The sequence below is a fragment of the Hoplias malabaricus genome, chromosome 8 (assembly GCF_029633855.1).
Source record: "Hoplias malabaricus isolate fHopMal1 chromosome 8, fHopMal1.hap1, whole genome shotgun sequence".
In the NCBI taxonomy this organism is placed as follows: domain Eukaryota; kingdom Metazoa; phylum Chordata; class Actinopteri; order Characiformes; family Erythrinidae; genus Hoplias; species Hoplias malabaricus.
The window spans coordinates 26,580,201-26,603,910 of NC_089807.1; the positions used below are offsets into that span (position 1 = coordinate 26,580,201).

The following is a 23,710-nucleotide window of genomic DNA, read 5'->3' on the forward strand; positions in this document are numbered from 1 at the left end:
TACAAAACTTGGGTGAGGAAGTGTGTTTTATTTGTCCCTAAACCCAAATGTGATAAAACAGGATATCTTTCTTAATTTTTTCTGCTCTTAAATTCATGTTAAGTCTATATACAAGGTGTATTCTCTGAGAACCAGTGAAAAAGCTAAGAAGTGTGGGTGTTCCTTTGAAATACGGGCATGTTATGCAACTTGTTTACCCCTGGTAGACATCGGACCACATTTTAAAGTTGCTGTTTTTGTTTTGCTTATTTTCAAATTTTGTCAAATCCGGGGCTAATTTCATATCAACAACAATGTGTTTTTATAGGTGGAAAAATCTAGGGGTAGCCAGAGAGTCTCATGAAGATGGGATTGTTTAAATAAAACATGAAAAAAAAATGCTTTCCAGAGGAATAAATACACATTTCTGGCAAAACAGGGTGGATTCAGAAGAAAGAGAGAGTGGGCCTGTGGGTGGGTTTTGTTGGTGGAGAGGGTTCAAGGGCCTTTCTTTTTTCGTATGAAAGTAGCACATGCAAAAAAATGTTTAGATTTGGGGGAAGAAACCCCTCTCTACCAGTATGAGAGAATATCCAGAGAGAGGGTTTTGGTACCAGATGCGTGTCCTGTTTTCTTCTCTGTGGCCGGCCTGGTCCTCATTTGTCATAATTCAGCTCCAGCTCTCTGATGGACTGCCAGCGTTTGCTTCTTAGCCATCTATCTGAGGAAACTGAAGTAGCTTAGTGTCAGTTGCTTGCATTTACTGCATGAAAAGAAAGGCTCAACAGGAAACGGCTATGGGGCCCCAATGTGAAGAAGTTGACCTTTACTCTTGCTACTATATGGTCAATCCCACATTATTCACTGTTCTTCACCCGGTTTTTAGCTTGTTTTCCTGCTTTTACCCAGCCCACCTTAAGTTCCAGTCTGAAGATCATCTGCTCACTTGCAGTAGGCTGCAATTATAGAATTAAGAACAGTTTTTGTTTGTTTGTTTTAAATAATGAAACTTCACAAGAAAAGGGTTTTGCTAGACCCAAATTTAAGCCAAGAATGTTTTAAGAATTTTTATTTAAAAAATATATTCTTTTATTTTCCTCTGTTCTTCTCCACTGTGTTCTTCTCACCCCCCCCCACCCCCCCACCCCCCCCCCCCCCCCACCCCAAGCTGGTAAGCCCTCTGAGTGCAGGTGGGATTTGAATGGGCGTGGGTGGTAATATTTGGGAATGAACTGAAGAATGAACTGTACTCTCCATATGTGCCGAAGGATGGAGACTAATTTGCGCTCATGCCACATCCACCCTAAAAACATTGCAGAGTCCCTTTCAGCTGGCTTCCAGATGACTGCATACAAGGCAGAAAGAGGGACTGTGAGGGGGAGGGGCGTGCATTTGGTGCAGCAAGACTATTAATAACAATCATAATTTTAAAAACAGCTCAACTTGGCTAATGTGTCGCCAGTGGCACTGCAGACTTGAAGCGGGTTTCTGAGTTTGTTTATTCTTGTTTCTGTGCTCACTATGAGGGCTGAAAGCTGCTGGCTGCATTTTGTAAGCAGCCTGAAAGATTGGTTTGTGTGTTTCTGTCAGGTCCTGATGGAGCAACAGCCCTGACCTGTAGGTGTAGTTGCACGGGGCTTTGTCCTATAGGGATGGGCAATAAGACCTTATTACCACAGCAAGCGACATCCAGCACATTAAAAGTGACAAATAATTAATGGGATAGCATGACAAAACTAAATCTAATTTTTAATCATTTATTTTTCCCAGCTTTTTACTTTCTGCCTGCTGAAATTGCTAATTCTGGAAATTGCCGGATAAAACCCGTGTTTTGTTTGTTATATTTTAATTTTACAGCTGGTGAGGATATGCAGTTTAAGATTTTGATCTGGGCTTTTTGGGGTGATTTAAGGAAATTATGCACATACACCAGCTATATTCAAAAGTCTTTATTCTCTACCCGTTTTTAGTGTTCTCCTCATTTCTGATGCTAACTTCTAGCTGACTGCTAGTGGAAAAATGAAGTTCATCTCGAGTGCAGTTAACTCTAAATTTCAGCTCTGAGTATAGATGTTCTGCTGAGGGTATGAGCCAATGATTTTTCATTTTTTTTTACTGCATTCTTGTTAGCAATTGTTCATATTGAACAGCTCTTCTGGGAGCCTGTTGGCTTGTTTCTGAATGCCTAATAAGTGTTTAAATCTGGCACGCAATAGACGAATGAAGCTTTGCAAGCTCAGACACAGCCAAATACTCCTTCAGTAGTTGGGGGTTTGTGGGGATTTTGCTCGAAGCCAGTGATTCACAGTTATGCTTCTGTGTTTGTAGAAGTTAAAATGATGCAGAGTTTTGCTAAACTTCTCCTGAGTCAGTGGTTTTCAGATGAAAGAGTTGCAGATCAGCATATTCAAGCATTTCCAAGTTTTCTTTTGGAAGTACCACTGAGGATTAAAGCCTTCTTGAAAACTTATTTTATGCTTTGTAAAATCATTACTATGACATGATATCAGTTTACAGCAAATGACAACACAAGCAGCTGACAATGAAATATTGTTAATAAGGGGTTAATTGAATAATTATCACACACGCTGCATCTATTATGGGCTGCTTGCCCAGTTACCATGAGTACATTGAGATCTGTTGTGCTAGTACAAGTAGATCAGACTCAGCAGTGCTTAAAACCCTGTCCCCTCTTACTGTCCACTCTGTTAGACACACCTACCTCGTTGGTCCACCTTGTAAAGTCAGAGACAGTAGCTCATCTATGTTGGTCGTCCTCTAGTCCTTCATCGATGGGCACAGGGTGATGTTGGCTGGATATTTCGCAGATCACGTTACCACTGTAGCTCGATCATGCCGCTTCTCCCTATTCAACATAAGGAAGATTAGGCTATACCTAACTCAACATACAACACAGCTTCTCGTTCAGACGTTAGTAATTTCCCGTCTAGATTATTGCAACGCCCTCCTGATAGGTCTTCCGGCCTGTGCTGTGAGACCGCTACAGATGATCCAGGATGCTGCAGCACACCTGGTCTTCAACCAACCAAAAAGAGCACATGTCACGCCCCTATTAGTTGAGCTGCATTGGCTACCCTTAGCTGCTCGCATCAAATTTAAATCACTAATGATGGCCTTCTACCTCAATAGACTCTTAAAACCATACGTTAGCGCCCGCCCTCTCCGTTCCTCAAAGGAGCGCCAACTAACACGACCAACCCCCCGTACAGGTCAGCGCTGAGAATGATCCACCACCCAAATCATACCTGCTTTGTGGTGGTCCTGACCATCAAAGTGCTTGGTGAAAAGGGGACAAGGAAATATGCAGAGCAACCAGTGGATTATGGACTGTATGCTCCTGTATGGTCAGTGGAGCTGATAAAATGGACAAAGAGTTTAGATACAAAGTAGGAGTTCCTAATCCAGTGATTATTCAGTGTGTGTGTATATATATATATATATATATATATATATATATATATATATATATATATATATATATAAAATTTGAGTGTGGCATCAGGTGTCTTCAATATTGAACCTTTTCACAATATTCAAATTTTCTGAGAAACTGAATCTGGGGTTTTCATTAGTTGTCAGTTATAATCATCAAATTAAAAGAAATAAACACTTGGAATATATCAGTCTGTGTGTAAATAAATGAGTATAATATACAAGTTTCACTTTTTTTTTTTACCCCCCTCACAGCACCAATGTATCTACTTCATTTTATGTAAATGTTTAACAAGTACTTACCTTTAGCTATATGCAGAGGTCTTCATGAACATTCACATGTAAATTTGTGTGTGTCACTGATAAATGTCTAAAATTAGTTGGAAGACTAGCTCAGGGCACTGGAGAAAATGCCCCCAGACCCATCGGATACCACTGATAGTCTAAATTAACCTTCTTTTCATTGATTGGCCACATTTTCTCTAAACCTTTAAAAGCCTGATGGTACAGCTGAGACACGAAAAATTAAATGAATGAATTAATGTTTAAAGAATATAAAAAATGGATTTGGTGAATAACCCAAAAGGACTGTATATATTTTTTCTAGGTTATCAGTTTGTATTTTTATGACTGCTGGGTTTAAAATTATACTGTTTTGAATATTATGCATATTATACATTTTTCAACTGAATACACAGCAACATAAGTCTCCATTTCTCATGTTTAGTGTTATTTGTTGAGTGCTGGGCTGGTTGTGTTTTTGAGAAGGCTGGTGGGGAAAGGATTCAGGTGGTTGTGTGCTATAAATGTTGAAAATACACACTCTTCCCTTGCTTTGTCATTTGTATTTTTAAAAAGTGCATCTCATCAATGCGGCTTATAACTCATTCTCACACATCTGTGTAGTAGGTTGAAAGTTCTCCTCAAGGAAGAATTATAGGTCTGAAGTAGCTTTTGTGTACCATGCAATGGAGGAAGTTGAGTATACAGTGTTTACAATTGAGGTTATATGTGGAGCATTTATTTAACCTCATTTTATCAGGCTGTGGTTTTTAATATTGCTTTTATTCATTTAGCATTTACTTTTTTTTCTCTTTTTCACTCTGTGTTTCTCTAGGTGATGCTGGTGCTCTGAAAGACTTGGGCCGGGTTCTGGTGCTGCACAGGAGAACAGTGATGCCCTACAGTGTCTATGCACGGAAACGTAAAGGCTCTAGTGATGAGAGAGAGGTGGAGCAATACGCCAGCCTCGTGGGTCAGACCTCCACGGAGAGGGTTCTGCTGTACAGACCCTAATCCTCTGCATCATCCGGATCCACCTCTCTCAACATTCATCCACCATGAATAACTGTCAGTCTAATCAGTATTCTACCTGCTTCTCTGCCTTTATCTTCCACTCAGTGCGGTTTGTCTTTCCTTTTGTTCGTGTGCATCCCTTCACTTTTCCTTCTCTGTGATTTATTTCCTTTCTGCATGATTGTTTGAACTTCATAGGTTGTTCATTACAAGTTTAGAGTATATACATATTAGGTTGAGGTACAGCACCATGCAAAAGACTTCAGAGAACATTGTAAGTACAGGTATATAACTGGGCAGTATATGAGAATTTATTCACACACAACTGACGGTGGAATGAATAGTGCTTAGAGTTTTGATGTGGGAGAGAGTATAGTTTTAAACATTTCCAAACCTCTCCTTGAAGTACCTACAGCAATTAATGTCCTTCATTAATTGAAAAGGCGCTGCTGATGAAATTTAACAGATCCGAATAAACCCAGTCCTGCAAAGCCATGCCCCAAGCCCGTGTATTTCTTGGTAAAAATATGAATAACTTCCTAAAAACAAAACAATAACTTTTGTAGTTAAAATAAGGTTTAGTGAGTTTGTGTTCATTCTGTGGCTGACATATTGGCAAAAAATATATATAGTTTTAACCCTTTAAAGCCTGACATCTCTATGTATTTGTCTACAAATGAGCTAACACATTTTGCACACAAAGGATTTTGGAAAACTAAAAATACATTTTTGTTTCATAAAAATACTTATAATTGTCTAAATGTGTTTGGCTGCTGTAAAGAAGAGATTGAAGTTTCTGAATATTTATCATAAAATACAATAAAATAAGGTAAAATACACTGCATCTATGAAATGGAACAAAAATGCTTAGTTGTACTACAAGTAGCATCATACAAATGATACCCGTAATTGCTTCCGTTTAATAAAAAAGTAGCCTTGAGATTTTCTCCTGTGTTTTCATGATGATAGCAACAATTTTGTAATGGTTGGGTAAATGCATGGAAAGGCTTCCACTTCATTCACAGTTCAGTAGAGAACACAGAACACTTGCCCCAAAAAGGATGGAAGTTTGTTTTAGTATTTCTCTTCATTAGATGATGAAAGAGCCTCCTCTAAAGATCATGTATCATTTTTGATGTTTGGCTTTATAGGGTTAGAGTAAAAAAAAAAAAAAAACTAATCATGTTTTTTGGCTATCCAAGACTTTTGCACTCTACTGTACATATATAAAAAAGCTGATATGTTACTTTACTTACCACTCTGACACACTTTTATAACTGTTTAATCACACATGCTAATATAGAGTGAATTAACACAACATTAAAAGTGTTCTCAGTATTTTGACAATCTCACATTGCGCAGGTCTTCTTGTTGGGTAAGTGAATGGCTTCAGATCTAATAGTATGGGTAATTTAAATAGAAATTCCATCAGTGTTTCAAATGTTCCACATAATTAAATGGTTAGGATGCAGAGCCAGACATTAAAAGTGCTTAATGGCACTGAAAGCTTTGGAGACTTTGGACGTTTGGATGCTCTACTCGACTCTGCTCGCTTGGTCCCGGGTTTGGTTTTTCATTATAAAGCCCCCTGCCCTGATATTTAGCTGACGTTGCAAAACACAGTCTCTAAAGGGAACAGCAGGCTTTGTAAACCACAACAATAGCAGAGGTAAAAATTAAGCATTCTCTCATTGTGTATTTGCCTGTTGTTGTTATTATTTGGGACTGAACATAGCTCTGCGCCCCAGTTCAGACAGATCTGTATAGATTTTATTTCCTTTGTTACCTCGTCTGGCTCTCACTGAATTCTTTCATCTGCCGCCAATCCAGGGAGTCTTGAACCTCTTTACAACACGTACAACAATGTACTTTCACAAGCTGCCATTTTGAGTTGGATAAAACAGTATGATCTCTACTGTAGTTGGAGATTTTAAAAGCAACATGTTTGTGCTGGATGTTTTTGCCTTGTAGACGAGTCTTTCTGGTCATCCAGCGCTCTGCAAAGTTTACACTTCACGGTCTTGTCCCAACTTGGCTTGCTTGGAACCAGGCGCAAGCTGGGACTAAAAAGTACTCGCTTTTAGACACATAACTGCTTAGTGTAAAAGTACAAAAATCAAATGCTACCATTGAATTATATGGATGTCTGGAAAAATCAATGGAATTTCTTTTTAAATTAACACCCCACTCTGCTATATCTGTTACATAGAGTCAGTTCTTACAAAATACTGACAAATCTTACTTAAACGCACTGATATGTATTTAAATAATGTGTTTTGGGTTGTTGATGACTTTTCAGTACAGGAGAACTTCTGCTTATGGTAACTATTAGTAAGCTACAAATAGAAGAAGCAAACATATTAATCTGAAAAAAAAATTAATATTTATGAAATAATAATAATAATAAAAAAAAACATCAGAGTTTTTTGTAACTTCTTTGGACCATTTTTCTTGAATTTGCCTTCATCAAAATTGTAGCTTTGCCTTATGGCAGAGACTATACTGGGCAACGACAGCACTGAGGCAATGACTGAATCTTGAGCCACACAGAACTAGCCCAACTAACAACTGAAGATTAAGAAAAGCTGGGAAACTAAAGACTGGAGAAGTTAGTGTCAGCCTCACAGCAGCTGTGTTCTTGCTCCAAGCCATTGATCAGCCCAGTGCTACAGATGGCTGCACTGCATAATACCACTAATTATGATGTGATGCTTGACATATTCCTGATTGGTAATGTTCGTGCCAGTGCTATGAAGGCCTTGTGGCGTGTGTTTGTGTGTGTGTCACTATGAAACTGGTCCAGAATTGATGTCACAGAAGAGCCCTTAATGCGAATGCTGTGTCACACCGATGACTGACTCTTCAGTGAACTCAGAACCTGCAAATGAAGTCAAATTCACCATTACACCGGATGTTACATCTAGGTTTTATTTTCTGTCCTTTATTCGTTTGCAATTATAGCTTCATTGTATTTCTTTTGATAATGTTGAATAATATATTTTTTTCTTAAATAAAAATGTATTAATAATAAATGATGTAAGATCATTTCTGTTCTTCAGCAAATGATGTGGTATACCACAAAAGTATAATGCAGAAAATATGATATAAACCTTTGGAATTTCAGTGAAAGTTAAGTTTTGTACTTTGTGTCCTTTTGGTGTTATTTAAAACCTAGAAGGCGTATCATGAGTGAAATAAACAGTCATAGTTTTTGGCCATGCATTTCTGCTTTGAAACTGCTCATGTTTAAACGTCTCAAACGGGCCAGGATTTCTTACATCACAGATTTAAGGAAACAACCCCTTCAATTGCAGGGATTGGAGCTGCAGGGGAGTGGTGGAAAAATGGTTCTTTATGTGAACAAAAATGGTTATTCTATGGCATCATTTAGAGAACCTTTGAAAGTGTTTTTTTTTCTCTTTTTGCTGCAGAAATAACCTTTAATTTTCTGAGAAAGCTTTATACAAGATGCTAAAACATTGCTGTAAGGAACTGATTGCACTGGAATGTTTGTGAAATCAGAACTGTTACATGATCAGTTCTGGATGGTGGGGCTTCATCACTGAAAAAATACAGTTACAATGCTGTATAGCCCAATGCTTGCAGACTTTCTATGATTCTAGCCAACACTTGGCATTGGTCAAGGTGACTTTAGACTCGTGCTGCTACTCCAGAGCGTCCCACTCTATTGGCAGTGCTTTACTATGGAGATTAAAGAAGCTGTTTCTCCCTAAATACCTTTAGACCTTTAGTGTAAATACCCAAGAAAACCACTCAAGCTGAGAGCTGTGGTGTTTTTGTTTTCTGTTTGGTCAGCAGGGAGAGAGGTGGTCATCCTCTGCTCTCCTGTAAAGTGGTGGTGGTGGTGGTATGGGTCTGGGCTGAGCCCCAGTAATAGCCAATGCTGGTCTGCCAATGCTAGCTTTGCTAATGCAAAAACAACCTAGGCCAGCAGCACTGTAAAACTGAGCTAATGGAGGGTGAACACTTTCTTCAGGTGCCTGCTTCCCCAGCCAAGCATGAAACACTGTTCTCCTTTAAAGTTAGAGAGTGGGTGGCCTTGGTGGAAACCCAAATATTCAAGCCAACTTCAGCTCAGTGGTCACTAAGAGATTTTTGACCTGAAAGTTTCCCTTTTACCTTAAGTTAATTCTCTGCTCGGAAACTGTTAGGAGCAAAGTGGGAGAATGTCCACAATTGTAGACTGAACTTTTCACAGCTTTACATTTAGCACTAAGCACTTCAATGTAGCTCAATAAATTTCACATCACAAAACTTTGTAGATACCCATGATATTATTAATTACAGCTACTTAAGGTGCATTCATTGCCCAACACGTGTTCAAATGTACACACACACACAGCCTGGATAATCTGCATGGAAAAGCATAACATTTAAAAACTGGATGGTCTGGAACAGCTGCACATGAGCTTAGGGTCACAAGGCTCATTGTCAAAAGTATAAAATCTCTGTCTGAAGTGTGATGGAGCTCTAGCCAAAACTTTGCTCATGAGATGGAACAGCTTTTCTGATCCACAGCTAATCACTCTACATGAATGCCAGACCTCACAAAATTTCTTGTGGCTGAATGCAATGAAACTCTCACAGAAATGTTACTAAGTTTAGTATAAATCTGTCACATGAGTATACAGTCTGTCCTGCAGCAAAGGGGCAAACAATGTATTAATGCACTTCTTTTCAGAAGAAATGTTTATTTTTTGGCTTCTTACCCTCAAATAATAGTAAAGTTTTAACACAGCACTCATACGTTCATAGAGGTAATCTGATATATGACCATTTATGTAATATCATATATTAGACATGCATATTATATGATTCATATATATTTTGACTGGTAAGTAAGAATATATGTTATAGTATGGGGCAAACTAATGTTGTGTTCCTTTCTATAGTTCAGTCATAATTAAGTTCATAACTCTTCCTGTGGCTTATTTGAAAATGAGATAAAATTTAGTGAAGTACATTTGTCAATAAATTAGATATAAATTAATGAATGACAACATTAAGGCACTCTTATCTAGTCTTAATGGAAGTGTAATAGCATATAATCACACCTCTGTAAGTGAAATAATATTGAAAAAGGGGGTCCTCGCAACCCCTTTTATTCTTTTTTGTAGCATTACCTACGCACACACAGCACTTTATATCTTTAAATCTAACACAATTACTGTGATCATTTTTAGATGCCATCAACATTCGTTAATACATATAAACTGGTAATGCTGTGTGTTTTCTACCCAGTTTTAGACACCCATGTTTGGCTGTGGTGAGTAAGAGTATGGATCAGACACAGCACTGCTGCATGGTCTGCAAAACAGTAAAAAAAATTGTGCTGTGGAGAAACAGTCCATATTTAACTTGTTTTCAGGAAAATCACATGTCAAATCTCTTTGACAAAGATGAAAGAGACCATCCAGACTGTTATCAGTGAAAGGTGCAAAAGCCAACATCTGTTATGGTTAAAGCTGCATCAGTGCCCACGGCAAAGCTGCCTTGCATATTTGTGAAGGATCCATTGATGTAGAGGCGTATACTGAGATTTTCGAGATTTGCTGCCATCAGGTCCATATCTTTTCGTAAGAATCAATGGTTCTTTCTGTGAGACAACCCCAGTTATTCTACACTGTCCATCGCTGTGTTTGTGGTGGTACCCCCAAGAATACATATAATGTACCTTTAGGAACATAACTGTATCTTATTTAATTATAACTGTAGATTTTAAAGTTGTGCTGAGTTCATATGCACTGTTACATCTCCAGGACTAATAGAAAATTTTATTTTAAAGAGTTCTCCAATAAAAATCTTACAAATATTCACCTCTTCATCTGGAGAAGAGAATGTAATGTTCCTTTAAGGAACACAACTGAACTTAAAACTGCTGTTGTACCTTTAGAGGTACATTTAAACGGTTTGTACATTCAATGACCATAATGTACCTCAACTGTACCTTTTGTCTGAGTGTATGTTGCATCACAAACATGAGGTGACCACAAGCTTAAGTCTTTTATCAAGCCAGAATTTGCAAAATTCAATTTGAAAAAATGCAACTATTAGTATCCTCTGTTCCCAAATGCGTGATCAAAAGGAAAGGTGATGTTACACAGTGGTAAACCTGCCTCTGTCCCAGCTTACTTTGAGTTTATTGGTAATATCAAAATGTAAATTACTTATACTTGAAGAAAAAAAGTTGTACAGTCTAAAGATTGGAAATGATTTGTTTGTATTTTTGACAGAAAATTAACACAGACAATTCTGAAAAACTGCTGTTCTCACAGCTAAACAAACTCCCCCTAATATTTCATTCATTCAGTGTTCATTGAGAAGCTCAGCATCTTTTAATGTGGTATGTTTGAGTAAGAACCCGCCTGAAGCTTGTTTGTTGTTGAAGTTTTACTTTTTTTTGTAGCAGAAATAGAGCAACATCCTTAATCTCTTTTCATGCTTTTCAATGTTTGGAGGCCTCTCCACAATCTAAATATTTCCGGATTCTGTTTCTCGGCTGAGGCTCGGTCAGCAACGCTGTGAGAGGACGGCTGCTCCAGTTCAGACCAAGCCATTAGTTTCTTTCCCATTCTCTGAGCCAAGGCTACATACAAACACAGGTTGTTTTTCCAGCACGCACACAGACTGGAAAGCTAGCAAATGGTGAAGAAACATTCTCTGAATTTTATAAAAAATATATTGGATTAAACTGTGAACACTGCTTTAAATAAAGTTTAAAAGGAATAAAAATCTCAGATTTTCACTTTTAATATATTTTCACCAAAAATGTACTTTTCCAGAAATGGGAAGTGTAATTTCAAAACTGCAGCTTTCCAATGTTTGTAGTGAATGGACCAATAGAAATAAAATTTTACTTCTTCTTTCCTTCCTTCTGAAAACCTTTTGGGGCATGCATCTGTTTTTGTCGATTTTTAGTTTACTGCATCATTTGCATACAGCAGCTGTCCATCACATTCTGTGAAAATTTCATGATGAATGAAACAATACTACTTGGAATAATGTTTTGCATGGACTTTTTAACTAAGAAATTTGAGGTGTTTCGGTTCTCCTTTAAAGTTAATATTTTATTGATACATGGTTTTCTTCAGACAGTGAGGATATGTTTATCCTCTCAATGGTTGAGGAAGTGGGTGTATGATAACCTTCTGGGAGGAAATCAAAAGTCCACACAGCCCACTCATTGACCCCATGGTCATACATTGGTCAGCCATGTTTTATAGTAAACACGTACTGTAACTCTTCTAAATAAGACTTTTATTCCCAGTAAGCCCTCTTGGTGAATGGAAGAGCAAGAGTTTTCCTTCTTTTCCCTCAGCAGTTATTGCTGTGGTGGTTACCTCTGCTTCTTGTGGAAGGATGGATCAGAATCTCATGGACTTTCTATTAGCCGTCTGCATATCCCCACATCTGTGGTCAACAGCTAGCATGTCCTGTTTCCCGTCCAAATGACTTTTTCCCCTCATTTGTCAACACGTTAGTGCAAGATGTTGTGTAGTATGTTCCCAGCTCCCAGCACTGGGCTTTGTGTGTTTAAATCATAGCTTTGCTAAAATACAGTGTATGGTAACTGGCAAACAGTCCTAAACCTCAGCTGATGGGCTTAGACTCCCCCACTTCCAGCAGAGAAAGCCATGGGCCCGTGGTTGCTCTGAGGTGCTGTGGGTGAATTTTTTGTTCCTCCTTTTCCCGTTCCAATTGCTGTCTGTCGAATAAGAGAATGCACTTATAAGGGTTTGTACCGCTTTCCAGATGGGAATATTAACCTTCTGCACAAAGTGGAAATGGAGAGTATGAAATGTGAAAAGAAAGAAGGAAAGAGAAGTCTAGCTTTTGACTAGTGATATCCGGCCTATATTTATCCCTATGCTACAATTCAATTGTAAAATTAGGCACTCAGTAGTGATCTAATATTAACTAAATGATGCTGGAGAACAGCCCTCCTCCCATATATCACACTTAATGGCCAAAGGCTTGTACCAGTGGAAGATTTTGATCCAGGGTTTTAATAGAATATTTGTCTCCCTACTTTCGGCAATAAAAGTCTCTACTCTTCTAGGAAGACATTTCATTACATACTGAAACATTGCTGGGAAAATCTGATGGCATTAAGCCACAATAACTTTACTTATGTCCAGAACTCATGATGGATGATTTCTCAGAGGCAGCTCCACTGTGTAAACTGTATTTAGACAATCAAGAGAAGCACATTGAAAAGCATAAACTGAGGATATTGTTCTATTCCTGCTCTGTAGGTGAGTAATATTGACTTATTTTTGCTGTAGATGGAGACAGTGCTAACTGCATGAAAGTAATCACAGACCTACAGAAGTAAACAACTTGAGTACCAAATGAGTTTCTGTGGGAATTCAAGATGTGAAGAAATGCTTATAGATAAGTTCAACTTCAGCCACATACAAACTACAGTTGTTTTTCCCTCCTCAAACATAGCGTTCCACTACAAAAAATGTGGACCTTCTGAACGTAAACAAACCAGGGAACAGTGTTTCTCCACAATGGTAGACATCCCCTTTAATATTAAAATATTTGTGTTAATACTTTTTTCCCCAGCTTCAGGATAGGAACCTTTTGGATGGCTGTTTAATAAAATGGCAGCTTTATATGTATCAGAAAATTTTACCCGCAATTTCAGCTAATATTTACAGTCTGTTTTACATGTGTGTACTCTACACTGTGTTTATGCGATGATCCACTGTATTTAAACATTACTATTAAATTACACACATCAAAACAGCAGCCAACCATCAAATCAGTAAACAAAAATATCTGACACAAACATCTTCATGTCATGTCAAACTCTATAGATGTATATTTTTTTTGTAACAGAGATGAACATAAAACTATGTGATCTCAAAAGGCTTTAAACTTATTTTTTTTTCTACTCAAATTTATTTCACCCAATATGGCCCATCATTTTTAACTTCTCAAAAGGTGGCCTCCCAAATGTACCATGCTGTTTTCTGTCTCTTATAGCTATACATATAAGCAACAGCTGGATCATTGTAATATCTGTTGTACAGCCTCTAGCAGCTGCACATGAGCCCAGGGTCACCATGCTCATTGAAAAGCATGGACTAGAGGGGTATAAAACCCCCAGTATTGGACTGTGGAGCAGTGGAACATGTGTCTCTGGTGTAACGGAGCACCATACGTCTACTATCAGTAACCAACCTCACTAATTGTCTTATAGTGGAATGCATCAAATTGTGGCACAGTGGCGCAGCAGATAGTGTCACAGTCAGACAGCTTCAGGGACCTGGAGGTTGTGGGTTCAAGTCCCGCTCCAGGTGACTCTCTGTGAGGAGTTTGGTGTGTTCTCCCCGTGGGTTTCCTCCGGGTGCTGTGGTTTCACAGTCAAAAAACACACATTGTTAGGTGGATTGGCGACTCAAAAACCGTCCCTAGGTGTGAGTGAATGTGTGTGTGTGTGTCGCCCTGTTAAGGACTGGTGCCTCCTCCAGGGTGTGTTCCTGCCTTGTGCCCAGTGATTCCAGGTGGGCTCTAGACCCACCGCGACCATGAACTGGATAAGCGCTTACAGACAATGAATGTTCAATGTTCCAACCTGTATCATTAAGCCTTCCCTAAACAGAAGAGTTGTTTACTTCAGCAAAGCTGAGACAAACTATTTAAGAACACTTAAATTTCCAAACAAATGATGGATGAGAACGTGTTTATAAGCTTTTGGCCGTTCAGTGTAGATCAACAGCGTACACGTGAGCAACACGTTAGAACATCTTTTCATTGGAAAAGATGAACAACCGCCCTCCTCTGTTGAGCTGTGTTTGTAAACAGTGTGTCTGCTGTGGTTTCTTTCCCTGTTTATCTGACCATTCATACAGCATTTTTCCCTTCTCTGAACAGGGGCCTAATCTTAACACTCAGTGCCCACTCACCCTTGTGTGTATGTGTGTGTGTGTGGACACATGCTTTTCTGCATGTTTGTACTGGCACACACACAAGCCAACAGGGTAATGTGGAGCTTGTGTATGTGTTTGTGTGAGAGAGGAAAGCTGTATTCACACAGCTCTGACGGATATGGTTTAGCCTTTATGTCTTTTAATCAAGTTCTATACGTTTTATGCAGCTCTTTGTGCTAGTGACAGTACACTAAGGCACATACATGAATCACAAGCATTGGCTGAAGGATGCCATGCCTTTAGCAAACACTAAGCTAACAAGCTCCTACTAATTCTATTCAAGTCATAGTTCTCAATAGTTACAAATATTCATTCATTCATTATCTGTAAGCGCTTATCCAGTTCAGGGTCGCGGTGGGTACAGAGCCTACCTGGAATCATTGGGCACAAGGCAGGAACACACACTGGGGGGGCCTGACTACAAATATAGCACATATATATATATATACTCAGAGTTTTGCGCATGCTCTCTCAGTTTTGTGCGCCTGATCCCTGAGTTTTGCGAGCAGTTTTGGCACAAACCTCTTGGGTTTTCTCAGGGGTACCTTCCCATTGGCTATTGAATTTTTAAGTGACAACTCAGTGTCCAAGGTATTTTGGACTGCGCATGTGTACTCACGTTACAGCTCAGCAGTGGAGAGACACAATGGGGATTTTACAAAAACACGAATACTCTCTGTGATTTACTGTTTTAAAATGCTGGAATACCTGCAAAGTCCGACGATATCGATGTAGATACTGAGATAGTTTCATCTTAAAAAAAAAAAAAAAAAAAACTGAAAACAAACCTGCTTGTCTCTCGTAGATACTGATCTGAGGTAAATGCACAGTGATGTCAGTGTTTACTCAGGATGAAATAGAATAAATGAGCATTTATTTCTGTTTATTTGTAAAATATTTTTATGAGAGTGCTTGAGCTCCTGTTCAGAATCCCGTGTACTAACGCATTGAACCTATTCCACAACGGCTATTATGATTTAAATGCTCAAATTTTATTTTGATGATCAGAGTTACTCTGTTTTTAACAAATTTCATATGTGCATTTACATGAGGTCGGAGAAAAGAGAAAAATGATGATAAGGAGTGTGAGAGATGTTCTGTTCATTTAATGAATGCAAATTTAATAAAGTTGTATTAAACTTCTGCAAAGTCCATTGTCACTTTCGCATTTTGTGAGGAAATGTGATTGATTCATTAAAAATCATTAATCATTATTAGCAATCAGCAATAATTATACTAATAAGTATTATTAATATTAATAAACAAGAACAGGTGAAGTGACAACAAATGTAAAATGTTCTAATAGTATGCAGTATAAGCAAAAAAGGGCTATATGTTTAAATATTAGGAACAGGGAAATTCTATGAGAGCTATTCAGGAAAGTTCAAATGCTATACTCGGCACATGCGGAGTCCCAAAGCCAAATAACACACAGTTGCTGCAGTTGAGTCGTGAACGTCAGTGCACTGAATTGTCACTCAAACACACATTAGCCAATAGGAAGGCTCCCCTGAAAAAAACCTGCCCACGGGAGAGGTTTGTGCCAAAAATGCTTGCAAAACTCAGGGATCAGACGCACAAAACTCGTGCAGCTCGCACACAGAACTGAGAGAGCACGCGTAAAAGTCATGGAGCACAAACGTCAGAGCTGGATATTTTGTTATAAATTTTATGTTTGAAATTACTTTTTTTGTGCGATAATTTTTGGCACAAATCTGATTCCATATTACACCACCACACCACTAGGGCTCTCAGACTTATTTCTCTACACCCCGTAGTACACAATTTAATGGTGTAGTAGAATTGCTTTTGTAAATCTTTAAAGTACACTATATTTGGAGTGGCGGCACGGTGGCGCAGCAGGTAGTGTTGCAGTCACACAGCTCCAGGGGCCTGGAGGTTGTGGGTTTGATTCCCGCTCCGGGTGACTGTCTGTGAGGAGTTGGTGTGTTCTCCCCGTGTCCGCGTGGGTTTCCTCCGGGTGCTCCGGTTTCCTCCCACAGTCCAAAAACACACGTTGCAGGTGGATTGGCGACTCGAAAGTGTCCGTAGGTGTGAGTGAATGTGTGTGTGTCTGTGTTGCCCTGTGAAGGACTGGCGTCCCCTCCAGGGTGTATTCCCGCCTTGCGCCCAATGATTCCAGGTAGGCTCTGGACCCCCCGCGACCCTAAATTTTATAAATATTAAAAAAAATTATAAATATATTTGGAGTGGGTTGTTGATTGGGACCGAGCATAATTTTACATGAGGTGCCAGGAACGTAACTAATCCAAAGCTGCAATTTTTCCCGTGTGGTATCGCTTCTCGTTGGATTTTTGTTTTCCCAGGAGACCTTCGTATTTTTCCTTCAAAAAACCACACCATGTCTGAGGAATTCTCTCGTTATGAACTTGCTGCTGTCTGCGTTTCTGTATGTGGAAGAGAGGAGTTCATGTTCCTGTACTACTTCGGTTCTGCATAAAAAAATGTCAGTTAGACTTCTGACCAATCACAGTCGTCGCGACGCATAATTATATTTCGGGAGAGGTGGGCGTTTGCGGAGATATGAATTGGGCTTAACTGAATATCCGTATTTCCACGTGTACTGAAGAAAGGTGAAAGTATGGAGTTACAGCCAAACCCGTTTTAAGGCATAAGAGCATTTTTTTCTGAAATAATTTCTGTTTGCGTTTGTGTTTTTTCAGGGACTGAGGCAGGGCCCCAGCTCACAACAGACGCTCTCGGGCCACAGGAAATGCAGTTGAAGCCCTGCATTAAGGGTATCATCATCTAAATTCTGAGCCTTTCACCTAGGGATTAGCCCTTAGGAACAAAGAGACGCCCCTAACCAGTCACAAACATTCTTCTACACATCGTGCTCTCTCTCTTTAAAGACTTTTGTCGTATTCAGAGGAACATAATGCCATATATGTGTCAGTATTTGAGAAAGTACTACCCAGAAAATAATGCCATACCCTGCTGTTGATCTCCTTGATGACAGTGCTGAAATTTGTGCTTTTAGGATAAGTATCATAGAATAATAAAATAATTATTTACATAAAATCAGCAAATGGTTAAAAAGCACTCAGTATACTACCATGTTCATTGGGCCTGTTATTCACACCCATGACTATCCGCTACATCCAGCAGTGCATTTTCAGCTCTGTATCTGTTTTTTTTTTTTTTACAAGCTCCCTCCCTCCGTCATCTACTTTTCTCTCCTTTCTTTATTCTCCCCTCTCTTGAGGAAAGTGTTTAACACTGAGAGATGGATGGGAGTTATTCTCACCGTCTTTTTCCTCCCATATAAAAGCTGAGAAGCAAAGGCTTGTCCCGGCTTTGTGAGCGCTCACAGATAAAACATTTGTGCAAACACACAGCCGTCTCAAAGCTTGGCTTTAATGATGAGACTGATTTTAAAATTAACTTCTTTTTGAGTTTACCGATCAGTGAAACATTACTATTCTGATACCAGAGCAGTACCAGTATAAGAAGCTGGAATAGATATCTATATTATATCTATAAAATATGGGAACTTATAACCAGTCCAGTCTGTGCTTGTGACGAATCTGTGAAATACTGTAAAATAGTTATATAAGCTTTTAAATTTAAATTAAAAAGTTACATTTTATAAAATTCAGAGAATGTTTCCTCACCTTTGGCTGGCTTTCTGGTCTGTTTGCTCACAAAAAAAGTTCTGGTGTTTATACACAGCACTGGCTCAGTACATGGAAAACAAACTTATGACTGGGTCAAAAATGGCTCAGGCGTCCTATCACTGCTTCACTGGTGCAACCATAGCACAGAAACAGACTCTGAAGACATTTGGATTGTGGAGAGACTTTGAATATTTACAAGCATGAAAAGAGATGAGGATGTTGCACTACTTCAGCTCTAAATGTTGATAATATTGACTCATTTTTACATTTTCAGAAGTATTACCTAAGGTGGAACTGGCTCATACCGCTAACTTTCCATGAAATTAAATGCATACTGAAAGTGCCACAAATTTAAAAAGCTTAAGTTACAAATGAGTTACTGTGGGAATTCAAACAGTGAATAAAAACATACAATCTATGAACCAAGTTACAATGAGTTTCTTACTCAAACATAACATTCCACCTTTAAAGATGTAGAGCTTCTGAATGAAAACAATTTGTTTTAACAAATTTGGGGAATTTGTTTTGCTGTGAGAACAATACTTCATCAGAATTGTCTACATTACACAAATGCCACGCATACACAGAGTAGTGCCCCCTGTAGAGCATTTTGTTTAAGTGTGTGTGAGTGAGTGTATTATACAAGCCAGTGTCATGGGATACCTCGTATCTAAGTATTATAACTGAAGTAACAGCAGTTGCTCAAGATTTTAGCATAGATATCATTCATTCATTTTCTGTAACCACTTCATCCTGACCATATGTCCAAAGCCAACCATCATTGGCCACAAGACAGGAACACATCCTGGACTGAGCCCCATTACTTAACACTGCATCACACACCGGTGAACACAGCCAGTCCACTTACTAGCTTGTTTTTAGACTGTGGATGCAAACCGGAGGTACCCAGAGCAAACCCACCCAAACACAGAGAGAATACACCTCACAGTCAGTCATGGATTGAACCCAGGACCCTGAGATCAAACCTGCTGCCTTCATAACTATCAGTATAAGAAAAAAAAAATAAATTTGCACCTAAATATAAGACTACTCAATAAGGTTGTTTTTTTTATAGACTTATTCTTGCTCTTGTGGACAGTAAGGGAAAACGTTAATGAAAACTTTTTGAAAGCAAAATTTATTAACCATACACCATAAAAAACATACATAACACCATAAAATATTTGGGCAAAATTTATGCCCTGATATTTTATGGTGTTTTCTGAGCAAAAACAAATTTTTAACACATTTGCTTTTCAAACAATTTTCTTGGCGTAAACTATTACAGAATTCAAGCCAACAACTTTAATAAATATATTTGCCAATTTATGAGAGAAATGTGAATAAATTATCAGGCACGCTGTGTGCTTTTTTTTTTTTTTTTGAGATGTTTAGTTTTTGCAGAGCTCTATGAACACGGAGGCAGGGTCCTGTAGATAATGAAGAGCTTTGCTGAAAAGCACAGAGACTATAGAAGCACCTCTGTGCTGGCATGGAAACACAGACAATAGACACTTTATAAAGTGAAATGTGTGTCTTCATCAAACCTCCCTTGCGATCTGCACAATCTTTTCTGCTTATCTGGCAGGCTCCAGGACAGCCGTTTACCTCCAAACTCATGCCTATTCATGCAGGCCTACAGCAGTAAAGTGAATGGATGAGTATTGAACAGGGTGTTCTCTAGGCCACCTGTAAAATTTTCTTCATATTGCAGGAGAATGAGTTACAGTTCTTAATGGACACATGCTCAGGGTCTCCAGATGCTATAAAAAGTTAAGTTGTATACAGAAAAAACAGAAGGAAATTGGAAAAGAAGGAAACGTAGCTGTTTATTCTCCGGCTTCCAGATTTTGTCACCTTAAATGATGCAGTAGTTCTGTCCAGGCACCTGTAACCACTTCATTGTTTAAGGTGTTTACCAAAAACTTCAATTATGCCAGTGATTGGGTGAAATGTCCAAGAGCTCAACTTAGCACTTGGAAATAACTACGTCATTTTTAAGAGTGGTATGAAGTAGTATGCAATTTTTAGACTGTACTGGTGTGTTTGGGGAAGGTTAAACAAGTACTAGACAATATAAAAACATCAGTATATGTACACTTTTCAGCTTCAAACCTTGGTTCATGACACTGTGTCTCTGTGAGGCTTTTAAGGTCATGGAGAGCAGCTGCGCAGTGTACGCCACCTCTAAATATGTTCCTGTGGCTGTGTTAGTAGACTATTATTTATTAACAATTCAACCTCGAGAAGAACAGTAACAGGTTTATCTCACGCTGCTCAGCCTCATGGAGTGTTTTTCTCCTTTTTTCATTTCCTGAAGGATAGATTCTCTTCATCTTCTGATTATACACAAACTCTCACTAGCTTGAGACGAGGGGGGCCTTTGTTAATTTGCAGGGACCGCACACAACGTGCGTAGTGACCGTATACGGCGGTCTGGCTCAGCCACCTTCACAAATGCCTAGGTGAATTTATGCAAATTTACAGAGAGTTAGATTACAATAAGGGAGCCATCCAAACAGCTTGCAGAAACATATGATTCCTGACACCAAACTCTTTAAACTTGGTCACAGAATATGATTGAATGTTTTTTTTTTTTTTTTTTTGGAATTTGAGTGTTTATGGCGTCAAATTAGGTTCTAAAATTCTGAGAACCAAAAAAACAGAATCCATAACCAGTAAATGTCATTTTATAATTGAAAAAACTCTCATTAATATTGAGAGTTATAAAAACAGGTTGGTAAACAGAATATATCTGTATATAATAGTCTATGTTCATCTTAATATTCTTGAAGAACCTTTCATTCTGCGCTTCTCACAGTTTCTCGCTTTTGACTTCTGGTGGGAAATACAAAAGCACTCAAAAAGTGAGTTTTGCATAACATGTCCCCTTTAAGGAATGATGGGATTGAACACTCATCAGAAGACGACACTGTCCCACTGCATTAGTACCTACTCTGCTCAAATGTGGTTGCTTTTTGATACCTGTTTGTTTATTCCTCTACAACTGTTCCCACCCTCCCTCCTTCCCACAAAATGAATCCGGTGATGTCACAGACCACAGTCTTCAATAGGAACAATTGAATAGTGGATGTTTTCATTACATCGAGACAAGATTAATGTAATTCATTGCATTCAAAACTCCACAGCCAGGGTCCTTTGTTCACTCTAAGAAATCGACTCTTATGACCCCTCCTCTCCACAAGCTTCACTGGCTTCCAGTTACAGAATGCATCCTTTACCATATCTTGATGTTGACATATTAGTCTTTATATGTGCATAAGTGGGAGGGTACCCTTGAAGTGGAGGTGTATATTAGCATTTTAGAGAAACATATGCTGCCATAAAAATGATGTATTTTCCCAGGAAGTACATGGTTATTATTTTAGCAAGACGCCAGGCCCCAATCTGCACTTGATAAAACAGCATGGCTTTGCAGACAGTGTGTGTGTGCTTGACTGTCCTGTCTGCAGTCCAGCTCTGTCTTCTATAGGAAATCTTTGGCACATCATGAAGAGGAGAAACAGACAAATGGTGACCACAGACTTATTTCCCTGCAGCCTCTTCCACACACTTGAAAGTGAAGACTGGAACTTTTCTTGCCTCCTTACAGTCTGCAAATACTGTAGGAAAAAAAAAAGATTTGCCCCTTCAAAACTCAGGTAGAGGTGAAACTGTCCACCCCCAGCCTCCTGTGAGAAGCCTCATGAAATATAGTGTGTTTTTAAAAAGCATTAAATCTTTTCTCCCCTGATGAATGCTGCTGTTGTTGTTGGGCTGGCGTTTGCCACTTGGCAGTGGCACAGTAGCCCGCTGAGTCTGTGGGGGAGCTGGCCTGGGGATGAGAACAGAAAAAAAATGTCTGTATAATTAAGATAATAAAAACCTTCATATTTACAGCCCAGTTCTGCTACACTGCTCCGATGGGACAGGTTAATGTTCAGCAGGGAAAGCAAACCACTTTTTTATTCAGACTTAAATGTGTGTGTGTCGACTTGCTGTGTTTAATGAGACACATTTGTGTGTTGGTAAGTTGTGTTATTCACCAACTAACTGACTGTCAGTCCAGATCCAGAAATACCACAATCCTGAATATTCCAATGTTTTTGCTTACCCAATATTGCCACTCTCAGGAAGGGCTTAGATTGAGAACCACTTTACCACACTATATGGTTGAGTTGAATTCAACAAAATGGGGAGAGAAAATGTCCATTCGTCTGATGTCTGCAAAAGCAAAAAATAAGCAGATAAATAACATTTTTCAGAAGTGGAAACAAAGTCTGAATTTAGTCATTTGAGATTAAAGCAAATGCCATTTTCCAAAGAAAACTATGTCAATCTTGTAGCGTTACTACAAAATAGTTTACTACATTATTTGATTGATGTAAGGAGAAAAAATGTTTTTAATTTTTTTGTTAACTTCCATTGAAATGAAAGAAAGTTTTTCCATCCCCTATAAAGTTACTAATTTGGAGATACGTTTGTGATGATAGACACAGGTTTTGATTGTGTATTATGTTCGCACAACAAACATTATAATTTTTTTAGTGTTCAAACTGCTGTTTCCTTTGTAACCACACCCTAATAAATGGTACAATGGAGTGGAATATCCATATCAGTAGAAAAGGACTGATTTCCCCCTCTATTTCATAAAAGCAGAGTCGCTGTGTGCTCAGGCAAACTATATATATATATATATATATATATATATATATATATATATATATATATATATGGCACAGGCGGTAGTGTAGCCAGTAGCAGGCACAAAGCAACCTGGAGGTTGTGGGTACAAGTCCCGCTCCAGGTAACTTGTTTGTGAGGAGTTTGGTGTGTTCTCCCCGTTTCCGTGTGGGTTTGCTCTGGTTTCCTCCCATAGTCCAAAACACTTGTTGGTAGGTGGATTGGCAACGCCACAAAAAGTGTCCATATTCCAGATAGTGGGGGAAATGTATGTGTGTGCGTTTTGCCCTGTGAAGGACTGGCGCCCCCTCCAGGGTGTGTTCACCTAATGATTCCGGGTAGATGCCGGACACACCATGACCCTGATCTGAATAAGGGTTTACAGACAATGAATGAATATATATAAGATTTGTGTATATGAATAACAAATAACAAACTACATATTAAAGTTTAAAGTTCACTTTGTCTTGGCTTGGCTGAGCTGGCACAGGCCTAAAATATAATTATATCATAATGATAGTCAAAAGATGCTTTCTTGTACCACAACCCGTTTTTATATAAATTCCAGTTTATACACCATTTAGAAAGGTTACACAGAGACTGCAGTGGGATCAGCATTCACTGTATTTTCATGTGAAGTAGGCAGAACAAATTTTGACACACACACACACAAGGGGACAAGAGACCCTTGTTTTGATT

General features: G+C 38.7%; 1 protein-coding gene across 6 annotated transcripts in view; it reads left to right on the forward strand.

Annotated features, from left to right (window-relative positions):
- LOC136705540 (arginyl-tRNA--protein transferase 1) overlaps positions 1 to 7,686 on the forward strand; it is a 140,481-nt gene extending 132,795 nt beyond the window's left edge. For all 6 annotated transcript variants that reach the window (XM_066679166.1, XM_066679165.1, XM_066679168.1 and 3 more), the window contains one exon: positions 4,550 to 7,686. In XM_066679166.1, coding sequence (XP_066535263.1) covers positions 4,550 to 4,728 — 179 coding nt within the window. In that variant the 3' untranslated portion in view covers positions 4,729 to 7,686. The remainder of the gene's footprint in view (positions 1 to 4,549) is intronic.
- Positions 7,687 to 23,710: the final 16,024 nt, after the last annotated feature.